At 40.7% G+C, this 12622-nt stretch overlaps 1 protein-coding gene across 3 annotated transcripts in view; it reads left to right on the top strand.

Moving 5' to 3' along the window:
- LOC126284147 (uncharacterized) overlaps window positions 1-12622 on the top strand; it is a 144250-nt gene that overhangs the window by 93872 nt on the left and 37756 nt on the right. The window contains exons 1-2 of one of the 3 annotated variants that reach the window (XM_049982867.1): window positions 6106-6188; window positions 12112-12211. The exons of the other annotated variants lie outside the window; for them this stretch is intronic. Of the exons in view, the coding sequence (XP_049838824.1) occupies window positions 6177-6188; window positions 12112-12211 (112 nt within the window). The 5' untranslated portion in view covers window positions 6106-6176. Of the gene's footprint in view, window positions 1-6105; window positions 6189-12111; window positions 12212-12622 lie in introns of those variants that run through there. 3 annotated transcript variants of the gene reach the window in all.

Below are 12622 nucleotides of genomic sequence, written 5' to 3'. Positions count from 1 at the left end.
GGGGAATGTAGCTCCATCTCTCTCAACCGGTTGTTAAGTGGCGTAATACAGCAGTTGAATTTCGCACACATGGCTTTGAAACAAGTCCTTTGCAGAATTTTGTACATTGTGGCAGCAATTACAGTTGTTGCGAAATTTCTATGTTGTTATTTCAAATAAGATAAATTTTATTATGAGTATGAGTGAAAATGTGATCAGTGTGCAAACCTACAAACTGTAATGAGTTGTTTTTAATCTTTAGTGTAGCTAACATTTTTACATTTTGTTTTCTGCTCACGAAATGCGCTTAGTGACGCGCAACGACTGGCAACGAGCAATCAGACCTGAATGGTACATTCCGAGGACGCTCGAGCCCACATTATGGATTCTGTTCTCACTGGACTGTTAGATCATCTGCAGCTGTTAGATTTCAGTTCTGACAGCACTTGGTCACAACAGTCACGATCAGGCATTTTGTGTATGATAAATTTATTAAAACTATGTTTCATTGTGACGATGTATTGATTCTGTAAATATTAGCAGCTCCAGTGTGCTGTAATGTAATCACACACTTTGACAATCTCCTGACATGATTAGGGGAGGGAGTGTTATACTCAAATGTTTTATGTTTTTTTATGATCTGCTTCCTGACTTCCACAACCACGAGAATCATCTCATTTTTGGGAATATGGAACGAAAACTAAATCCAATCTTATGTAACTGATGACGACATAATGGAATAATGTACAGCAATTCGAATATCATTAGACACAAAGGCTTCTATCTGCTCACAGTAGCGAGCCAGCGGACAGTTTTCCGCAAAATAGCGGAAACATACAATACTTGGAATAAAGCGCATTTGATAGACCTTGTAGTTTGTGTTTCCAGAACGGTGTAATTTACCGCATTGGTTTGTACCTTTAAGGGTGAGAAGCAATGTTATACTAGTAAAAATATTTAAGTAGTCTCATATAGATGCAGTTGTAATAGTGAAATTCCGCTCACTCAAGCCTGAATCTGTTTGCGCCGTGTTCAATGGCAGGAGGGTAAATGAGCGATATCAAAGTCGGATGGTATGGGCCGTGTAAATGTTTTCTTTGTTTTGCTTTTAAGGCACGACATCAAGGTTGAGGAAAAAGCATGGCGGTGAGGGTCAAAGGGAGGGGTCTGAGATTACATTAAAGTAAGTGATTTCAAATGTTTTAGAAGACGGAACGATAGAAAGTGCTCTTGATTATGTATGTATGCATTAAACCGGCTACCTAGAAACGACGAAGAGGTTCCGTCCCGCCGTAGCCATCAGTGGTTCATAACCCCACAACAGGCAACAGCACTCCACCCACCAAACCGCCGCCACACACCGAACCCAGGGTTACTGTGCAGTTCGGCCCTCGGTGGATCCACGGGAACGTCTCATACCGGACGAGTGTGACCCCAAATCATTGCGTGGTAGAATAATTATGGTGTACGCGTACATGGAAACAGTCTTTGCGCAGCAATCGCAGACACAGTGTAACTGAGGCGAAACAAGGGGAACTAGCCCGTATTCGCCTAGGTAGATGGAAAACTGCCTTATAAACCATCTACAGGCTGGCCGGCATAGAGGACCTCGCCACTAATCCGCCGGTTGAATTCGTACCGGGATCCGGCACCGTTCCCGCTCGGGAAGAAGCGCGTTAGACCGTGCGGCTATCTGGGCGGGCTCTGTTGTCGATAATGTTTTTATTAGTCCATTGAAAAGAGGATTACAATCATTGGAGGGATTCAGAAGACATCAGCGACGTCTCAGGTGGGTTTTTTCTAGCCAAAATTTGAAGAAAGTTACGAAGAAATGCTTGTAGCAGACATGTGAGATTTAGATTCCAGGTTAATGCCGTTAGATAAGATTCAGTTCGAAAAATTAGATTACGATGTGGCAGAAAATTTAACAGTTAAAAGAAACTGGTAGACCATGATTTCTATCAAAACCTTATGAAGGAGCATCCAGAAATGTGTAACAGAAAACCTCTTCCCACAAGTTTAATTTGATGTGTTAGTTCAATCAGCCACAAGTTGATAGGTTTTTAACCATCTGTTGTTTTAATTATCCTGTACATTTGATATATGTACAGAGTAATTTGTGAAGTAACGTAGGAGCGAACACTAGCAACGTTGATTAGTAAACACTATTATTTCCATTGAGGTTCTGTCGCTGTTGCATATGATACCACGTATTTTTGGCAGGAGCTTTCGCTACTTGTCTTTCTCGTGTTAATGGAGCCTGAATGCACATTACTATTCTGTACATGTAAAATACCTTTTATGGCTGCTGTATGTCTGTTAAGTGGGGGAAATGTGCTAACGTTTAAAACGAAGGCTATGGTTTGAGAATGAGCAATGTAAGCCGAACTAGTCACCACAAATAAGAAATTTCGAACGCAACTGTTATAGAACCTGAAAAAACAAAACAGAGTAATTTGTTCGTGTACCACGAGAACACCTTTTTTTATTTAAGGTTACATATTTTGTAGAGTGGCCGATATTACTCGGCAGTTTTCTTAACATCTCGAAATGTAAGTGGTAGAAAATCTTTTCTTTCTTTGTGATGTTTGGGGAGATATCTCTTTTACACAGTTTTACACTAAAAACAGAGGATCAAGAAAAGGTTTATGCTCGTATTCCTTATTTAAAAACAATAGCTAAAGTTTTATATCACTTTTGGCTTAAGAGGCCGAAACTAGGCACTATACCCCTAACTGAATTTCACGAAAATCCGTCACGTTTACCGCTTTAAAACCAATTTTTATGTAAGTCTGTTTCCGTACTCCTTCCGATGTTGTTCATAGGTAGTATTTAGAAACACCACTGTTTCTTCATTACATCATATACACTGAAAAATAATGTGGAAAACAGGGCTAAAATATTCAGGAAACATTAAATTTCTGGTACACTTTGTTTAAGCGTTTTAAAATTGTTGACACAATTTTTAACGGTATTTCAAATTTTCAACTACTTTGCTAAGTTATTTTATCACTTACTTCAGCCAAAAGTCACACAAATGCTTCCATTACTACTTTCGACTTATTATCGCCCCTTCAAGAGAAGATGGTCTGTTCAAACGAAGGAAAAGACCAATTTTAAAACACTAGGAAAGCACAGTAGCGTATATACACAACCATACTTACATGAATACATTACACAGTAACTCTTCAACCGAAGAGGTCCAGAGAGACAAAACGCTCATATGGTTTACGAATCTGCGCTCCAACAGTTGGAACTGAAAGCTACAGTTGACTACGTAATGATAAGAAGTTCGCAAGTCTCAAAACAGACAACCTAATTAAAAATTTTCAACATGGTGGAGTAAATGAAGACTGGAATCAGATTAAATCTGGTATATACAAAGCAGCAGAAAAGATAGTTGGAAGAACTGAACCCAAAAACAAGAGGAAATGGATTACAGCAGATATTATTGAGCCTATAGAAAACAGAAGATTATACAAAAATGCAACTGAGGAACAAGGAAAAGCTGAATACAGAAGACTAAGGAATTTAGTTAATAGAGAAGCTAGGAAAGCAAAAGAAAATTTTCTTGGAGAAATGTGCAGGAAAGTAGAAGAAAATATGCAAAACGGAAGAACTGATTTAGCCTACAGAACAGCAAATCAATTTTTTTTTAACAAACGTAAAACAGTACTCTCAGGCACAATAGAAAATAAAGAGGGGAAAATGCTGTTTGGTGAAGACATGCTGAAGAGATGGAAAGAATACATAGAGGAGTTGTATGCTGGAACACCTCTTTCGGAGGAAGTAAGAGGAAGAGAAGAGGAAGTAGACGAAGATGACAAGGGAGATGACATTCTGCAAGAAGAATTTGACAGAGCTCTAAAAGAACTACAGGACAACAAAGCAACGGGTATTGATGACATCCCTGCAGAACTAATAAAGAATGCTGGTGACGGCATGAAAATGATGGTGCTTAAACTTATTAGGTCCATCTATAACACAGGAGAGATACCGACAGACTTCCAGAAATGTATCATTGTTCCTATACCAAAGAAGGCAGCAGCTACAAAATGTGAACAGCACCGAACTCTTAGCCTAATATCACATGCATCAAAAATTCTCATAAAAATAGTTCTGAAGAGAATTGAAGAGAAGGTGGAGGATATGCTGAGTGAAGATCAGTTTGGTTTCAGAAGGGGATTGGGAACAAGAGAGGCGATTCTGGCACTGAGACTCATTATCGAAAAGCAATTACAGAAAAATAAACCAACTTATATTGCCTTTGTAGGCATGGAAAAGGCATTTGATAACGTTATCTGGCAAGAGATGTTCAGAGTGCTGAGGAAAATTGGAATAAAGTACAAAGACATCCGCGTGATACTCAGTTTCTATAAGAATGAGGTGGCAGTGATTAGGAACTGTCACCAGGAACAACAAGCAAATATTAGAAAAGGGGTAAGACAAGGATGTGCTCTCTCTCCTCTTATATTCAATGCTTACATCCAGGAAGCTATAGACCAAGTTCGAGAAACTACTGAGGTGGGGATCAAAATTAATGGGCAGAAGATAGACATGGTACGTTATGCAGATGATATTGCTATAGTCACGGAGACAGAAGAAGATCTAGAGGAAGTCCTCAGAACAACGGAAAAAATTCTATACAATCAGTATGGACTGAGAATAAACAAGAAAAAGACTAAAGTGATGGTATGCAGTACAGGAGCAGAATATGAACCTCCGAGAATTAGAATTGGAAGAGAGGAGCTGGAAGTGATACAGGAATTTACTTACCTGGGAAGCAAAATCACAAGGGATGGTAGAAGCCGGAAAGAAATTGCGACCAGAATACAAAAGGCCAAAATTGCATTTAATCGGAGAAGGAACTTACTCACCAGCAACAACATCAGTCTGAAAATAAGGAAACGCATCATGAAAGGTTTCGTTTGGAGTGTGGCCCTATATGGATGTGAAACTGTGACAGTTGGAAGAGCAGAGAGAAGACGGCTAGAGGCCCTGGAGATGTGGTGCTATAGAAGGATGATGAAGATCAGCTGGACAGACAAAGTAACAAATGAAGAGGTGCTTAGAAGAGTACAGGAAACCAGATCTCTGTGGAGGCACATCCAAACAAGAAGAGACAAACTTGTAGGGCACATCCTACGACACAACAATATCATTGGAACAATAGCAGAAGGAGTTATTGAGGGAAGGAATCGGCGGGGGCGACCAAGGATATCATACATGCAACAGATCATGAATGACGTTGGATGTAACACATATGTGGAAATGAAGAGGAAAGCAGACAGAAGAGAGGAATGGCGCTCTGCTGCAAACCAACCTCAGGGTTGAACACTAAAAGAAGAAAGAAGAAGAAGTCTCAAAACACGAAAATATGACCAAGAATATTCACAATGTAAAATTAACTTTCAGGTAATATCTTTTCAAAGTGGAAACTAGTAATGAAACATTTAACGCCTAGCAAATTAGATGAAAAAATCAAGACGGATGACAGTCCGATAGTAACAGTTGTGGTCGAAAATGTACACTGCACATAAAATTACGGTTGTGTACAGAAGTTTGTCATTCAGTTTCCTATTCTTCTGCTATAAACTTTTATTTATGTTTACACAAAACATGTAATGAGGACTCGGTAATAAGACGGAATTGGTAATAACACTTCTAATATGAGTTAAGCTCAAGTATATTATTAAAGAAAATTACAAGACCGCAGACAATATGCTTAGTGTCCTTACGTTGATAAGTTACATTTTAACCAGTTTTGAACGTTGAAACACTATGTTAATTCCTGCACGTTTAATTCACATGTAATTTCGAAATGATATAAACTTGAGCGGGATTTTAATATGACGAGGCGATAACGACAAAGAAAATTTGGGCCACGAAGAGAGAGAATGGAAGCCCGTGCGAATGCTACAAGAGCCGCCACGAAACTGAGAAATCGGCATGCTCGCGTCTTTCGCTCCCCCCATCGGGCACGTTATCGAGACGGACCCAGGTACCGGTAATTAATGGCCGGTGTTAACTCGGTGTGGGGATGTGGGTGTTGGTGGGGGCAGCATGGCCGCACGTACTCGCCTGCTCCCGCGTATAAAAGGCGCGGCCGACCGGCCGACCGGCCATCCTCACACGCAGTCTTCCGACCGCACTATCCCCCGCTCTCATCGCCGAAGTCCACACTTCTCTTCTGCAAAATGATGAAGCTGGTGAGTATTTTAGTTGTCTTTCTCACACGTTTCCATTCAAAACGAATATGCCTTATTGCTGAGGCTGTACATTGCGAAAGTCTGTGAATTACGTGACTGAGTCCTCTCGTCATAATGCGTTGAAACCATTTCGTATTCCCTGGTTTGTACTCGCCAATCGATATTTAGGGCTTGGCTGCCTACGGGCGCTACACTCTAATTCGCGAACAGAGTGTCACACCAGTTTTGTGATCGGATAGAGGCCTCACTAACAAGTAATGAGAGTTACTAGAGAGAAACCATCGAACGTAAAGTAGCTTTGGGCGCACGCCATGGTACATTACTGTTACATATATGCTACGAACTGACGCACCAACCTAATACATGAACACGCGCAACGGGAAAAAAAATGTACCGAATTCAGAAGGAAATGCAGACAATTGAAGTTCATGTACGTATTTGTAGCTGAAGCTCGGTATAGATAAATGTAATGTATTACACATAAGTGGGCGACATTATTATATGGTTAGATGATCGCAGAAGAATCACTGGGAGCTGTCACAGGCATAAAACGCCTACGAGAGTACGTACAGAGCTGTTAAAATTGTAGCGACGACGTAAAACTAACCACAGGTAAAAGCAGTGAAAGAGAGTTCCACTGGAAGAACCCTCGGGAAAAGTAATCCACGCACAAACGAGGTAGCTTACAAACCTCTTGTTTAACCAATAACAGAATATTGCTCGTCTGTCTGAGATCTGTACCAGGTACGTTTGAGAGAGGAAACGGAGATGACTGAAAGAAGAGGACGCCTTTTGTTAGAGCTTTATTTAGAAAACGCGAAAGCATCAGGTGCTGCACTGGAGTTCCAGTGGCGGACTCCACAGCAGAGGACTTGGCTGCTGAAACAACTTCCTAACTATTCCCACCATACTAGCCTCCAACAACACACGAGTCGCTTGCGGAGTGTACACGCAGATGTAGGTGTAACATAGCAGCCGTGCCAGGTGGCTCAATGCTTATCATACTGGACCCACTTTCTAGAGGAGGTGAGGACAGCCCTCATGATTTACTTATAGATTCACCGCTTCACTGAGTCAGTGGAGGCCATTGCCATGGTGTTTCCTTAGGCAATGCTCCAATTGGTTTCCTACCATATCTTTCTGTATTCCGATACTGTGCTCTGCCTCTAATGATGAGTGAAGTTGTGCAGTGCTGGGACACTCGACTTACATTAGGAAGGAAGGCGACTTAAATCAAGTTCGGCCACCCTTCAGGCATATTTTTGGATGGGGTCCCTGAACAGCATATATTAGATTTCCTTTCCCAACCAAGCTAGCGGGTTCTAGGAGCTTCAGTCCGGAAACGCGCTGCTGCTACGGTCGCAGGCTTGAAGCCTGCCTCAGACATGGATGTCAGGTTAGTTACGTTTAAGCAGTTCTAAGTTCTAGGGGACTGATGACCTCAGATGTTGTCCCAGAGTGCTCAGAGCCATCTGAACCATTTGAACGAAGCTAGCGTTTCGCATCGAATAAGGAAGCCGTCAACGAGACGTTGATCATTATTCTTTATCCCTCCTTTCCATTTCCAATAGCCGCTACGTCAGCTGGATATTAAAATAAGCTATCTTCCTTCTCACTCTAATCTCCACTCATGAACATCGACGGTAGCAATCTATCTGTATTACACGATACAACTGTCATATCAGTTTGTTGCTGTTATGTTGATGATGACTGCTTTTCCCTGCCTGGTGCAATACTGTTCGTCCCTAAATATATCTCTAGTTTTACACTACTTCTCTACAATTCACACTTACGTGCCAGGCTGGGGATCCATCCAACCACCTTCAGACTACTTCTGTACCGTTTCACTCTCGAACCAATTGAGGGGCAAAGGAACACTTTAATATTTCCTTGGGAGTTCTGATTTCTGTTATTTTATTACGAAGATCATTATTCCTTATGCAGGTGGAAATCAATAAAATATTTTCTCAATGTAAGGAAAAAATATGGAGATTGAAATCTAAAGAAAAGATTGCGCACCGTCGAAATGCGGCTTTGATTTAATAACAGCCACCCCAATTTGAACATCGTATCCGTGAAATTATGTAAAATGAACAACTCGCACAACAGTTGCTTAATCCACAACTTTTATTGTGTACACGGCCGGTTTGCGAACAACGTTCCAGCACCTGGTATAAGAAACCATATCTCTTAGCCAACTAAGGGCATTCTCACCCCAGTCTTGTTCTGGAACCAAAGGTTGTGTTCCAGATAGCGTAGCACAGGTGATCGGTTTTTGTGGAACTTAATTCGCTTCTATCCTTTTGACACGGAACCTTAGGTTGTACAACAACATTGGTGTGAGGGTGGCCTCATAAAGATATGTGATTTTATTTTTTACAACAGGTGATGGAACTTTAAATGTTCTGAACCCGGTCGCCTACACAATATAATATTGCGCATTAAGCAACGGTTTTGCGGTTTTTCTCATTGTACAAAATTGTCTTATGTAGTTGCGCGTGTCCCATAGGAACTCTTTGTGCTCATTTTTGACACGCTCTTACCTATTTCACGGTAATACGACCTGCCCTTCTTTGAACTGTTTACATGTCCTCTGCCAATCCTACCAAGTAAGGATCTCATATCGAGCAGCAGTACTCAAGAAGATGACACGAACAAGTTTAATGTGAGCAGTCTGTTTAGTAGATCTGTTACATGTTCCACGTATTCTTACAATAAAATACAGATTTTGGTTTGCCTTTTTCACAACATTACTTAAGTGATTGTTTTAATTTAACGTTTTTGTAATTGTAATCCCTAGGTATTTAGGTTAATTGACAGCATTTGCATTTTTGTGCGTAACTGCTGAACTCAAAATCCTCAACGTTCTTCCCATGTCCTAGTCCTGGACTTCCCTAATCTTTCTTTCCCATTTCTGGTCTTTCCACAACCAAGTTTGCTATGCCTAAGTGTCGTAGCGGAAACCAAACTAACTACCCTTCATATCGTAAGAGGCTTCAAAAAACGTATTTTCTGTGTTTTATAGAACTTCTATGTATGTCATTTTGTCTATTCACTTAATTTTTAATTTTTATCAGTAGCACCATATTTCATATCCTTCCAGCGTCCTCTTCTCCGGATTTCTGGTTATCCACATTTCATTTGCACACGATGCAATACTCCAGGGGTTTACTTTCTCGAGCTTCATATCAGCAACACTCCTTCCACAAACACCCACCCCTCCTCCACCCCAAAAAAAGCTGCTATCCTTTAACGAATCGAACTTGCATGTATGAAACAGCCCCAAATGCCTGACTGAGTTACAAATAAGTTATCGGGTGAAATATTTTATATTAAACGGTTGAACCCTTCTTGGCTGAAGGTGGAAAATCGTAATTACTTCGGTTTTGTTCCTTTCGAAGTTCTGAACCTGCAGGCTAATGAACAGACTTGGTTAACCAACGAACTTAAAATTCCTTTATATGTTCATGTAAGAACTGTTGGGGAAATAAATTAAAATGTCATGCCTGATGCTAAAGCTGTACTGCATGAACACCGAAAATATAGCACGCTATAAAGTTATTTCCTTCCATTATTTTATGGAGGGCACCAACAAGAACAAGTTTCGAAAAGCTTTCAAATTGTGTAAACTTTATTGGAAACCGCTAAGCGCTCTCATCCTCAAATACTGGATGAATGTAGTCTTTTTTTTGGGAGGGGGGGCAGTGGGCTGCGCTTTGCTTGTGCGCTTAATTTTCTTGCTTTCATTGTCTGTTTAATGCATTTGCATGGTCCAAAATGAACAACCCACATATCCCACCCCCTGTTCAAGCACCTCAGCTGCAAGTGTTAGATGCAAACGCAGCTAACACAGATGTTTCTATTTTATACTCAGCAAATTGCCACACTGCTAAAGGTGGTATAGCAGCCAATCACAGCTCAGGCCACCAATATAGTGCAGTAGGCACCTACTGTAGCTCCGAGTGCCATACCTCCTTTTCGCCAGTTTAACAAACAACAAGATGAATGGCTCTAGTGGTTGCAACAGTTTGAAGCCCAACGTAATCGCTCACAACGTACCAAACACTGTGAAGCTACATTACTCTGTTTCAACGTTAGGAAGTGCTGTGTTTCGCCTCATTCAGAAATTGTGGCAGCTAGGTACCAAGTCTTTCATTGCAATAGAAGGTCAGATCAAACTTATAGCGAGTGGGTAACAGAATAGCTGGGTATAACGAGGAAATGCAAATTCAAAAGTGATTATGGTGCTTATGATTCAGATGTTATGCTGTGTGACGTGATCATCTACATTGTAACTGATGTCAGACGTGGAGAACAGTTTCCGGAAGAGTCTGACCCAACATTTCAGCACGTAGTGCAAATACATCAGTATGATTCCGGTGCCATGTCGGCCAATAAATTTGAGCAACCGCCAATTCGCTCGGTTGAGTCATCCGTTGCTTGCGACCAGCCCTTTAGGCAGCGGCAGCTGTGCAATGATTCGGATTATTTTCATTCTGTACTCCCAATGTAGTGACATATTTCCAACTATGGATGCCAAGTGATACATCATGCCTGTCACACACATTTGAAATTTGGATGAAAGAAACAATAACTAAATATGAAATATAAACAAAAAGTTATTTTTTAGATTTTCCTGCTCACGTTGGAATACTGTTCCTGGTGGCAGATAATGATTACTTTTATTTAGCTATATCAGTGTAGTACTACACGAAGCTGTAATGCGATTCCGATATATCTTTGAGTCATACATTGTTATGAGATGCTAATGAGATGAAGCATATGTCATAAATAATGTTAATAAATGTCTTTCATAAAATAGGTCGACTCCAAACCAAAGTTATCTGTGATTGCAGCTTGTCAGATTTGAGTAACGTCGCTGAAAATACTTTGCCGTGACGCCTCTCAGGAATATTATCTAACTTCTTTAAAGTAACCTCGAACATTGCGGACTAATTTTTCAGATAAACAGCATGATTAAATGTCGGCGAAGCCCACTAAAAGTCTCCCACAAGAGTCTCGTGTTTAACATGTGCCACTTGTCTCACAATAGTTTTGAAATTAGGTTATGACTGGGATTCCATAAATAAAACACACAACTTTGAATAACATTTTGATTTCATATTATATTTTCAACATACACTCACCGGTATATTAATTCAGCTATAACAGTAATCAGAATCAAATATGCAAACGAATGCAATGTGAATGAGAATCACAGAGTGTAATTATTTCTTCACTTATATAGCAGCTGTAAAAAATATTTTCGTCATTCTACGACATAGTTCGTGTTAGGTCTCGACATTTAGGTTCTCCTTGCTCTTACATAATCTTCGTCACTGTGGTCGAACATTAACTATTGTTACTTATACGTAACTAATTAAATATTAAAGATACCTAAAAACTCTTAAACTTAAGTGAGTAGGTGCCACGAAATCACAGAGTCAGGCACATTCACCGTGTCCCCATTAAAGATTGCACGAAGCGCTCATCAGTACGTTTATAGGCGTTATTCCAGCCCTGTCCCTTGTATTCCCTACGACACGTAAGGGTGCTTTTTCTGTTCCTGGATACTTCAAGGTTGTCGCTACAATCCTCTTACTGTCGTAAACTTCTTAGTTGGAAAGATTGGATTGGATCGCTTGCTCTCTGAAATTTTTGATCATACATTTTTCTCTTTAAGTTCTCTATAACAACGAATTTTGCCCTGTCATCACAGAAACAACTGCTTATTAGAAGAGTTTGTTTGCGGTTTGTGACTGTCAGCGATTGCATATTCCTCACACTGGACGCCGCTGACCGAGTTTGCGTCGGATTTTGTCGGGTGCCGGTTTCTTGTAACTGGCTCCCCTGCCTCTGTCTTAATAAGTTGCTTTTGTTTGTCCTGCAGAACCTGTGGCAATGCTGGAACTGTGTGTTTCAGGTGTTAGTGCTGTGTGCAGTGACGGGCGCCACCCTGGCCGCTCCTGCCGAAGACACCAGCGTCCAGAGGTCCAAGAAGGCGGTCGACCCCCTGGTCACAGGTAAGGAACTCCTAAAATCATCTCGCGTTAGACGTAGTAACGTGTACAATATGTTCATTCGAAATACATACGCTTTCATATGCGTTTTTCCTGCCCTTTTGTACACGGTAAGAAAAAAGAAAAATAGGCACCCCTCGAAGGAATTATCCGAATGGGACAGAAACTGATAGATGTGGTGTACATGTACAGACAGGCAAACGATTACAATTTCAGAAATGTTTGGTGATTCATTCAAGAGCAAGAGCTTCACAAATTGAACAAATCAATAAGGCATTGGTCCATTTCTCTCGCTTATGCAAGCATTTGTTGGGCTTGTCATTGATTGACAGAGTTGTTGGTAGTCCTCCTGAGAAATATCATGCCATCTTCTGTCCAGTTAGGGCTTTAGATCATTAAAACCCCGAGCTGGTT

The sequence above is a fragment of the Schistocerca gregaria genome, chromosome 8 (assembly GCF_023897955.1).
Source record: "Schistocerca gregaria isolate iqSchGreg1 chromosome 8, iqSchGreg1.2, whole genome shotgun sequence".
Classification (NCBI taxonomy): domain Eukaryota; kingdom Metazoa; phylum Arthropoda; class Insecta; order Orthoptera; family Acrididae; genus Schistocerca; species Schistocerca gregaria.
The sequence above is the reverse complement of the archived record's forward strand: the minus strand, read 5'-3'. Positions and strand labels throughout refer to the sequence as shown.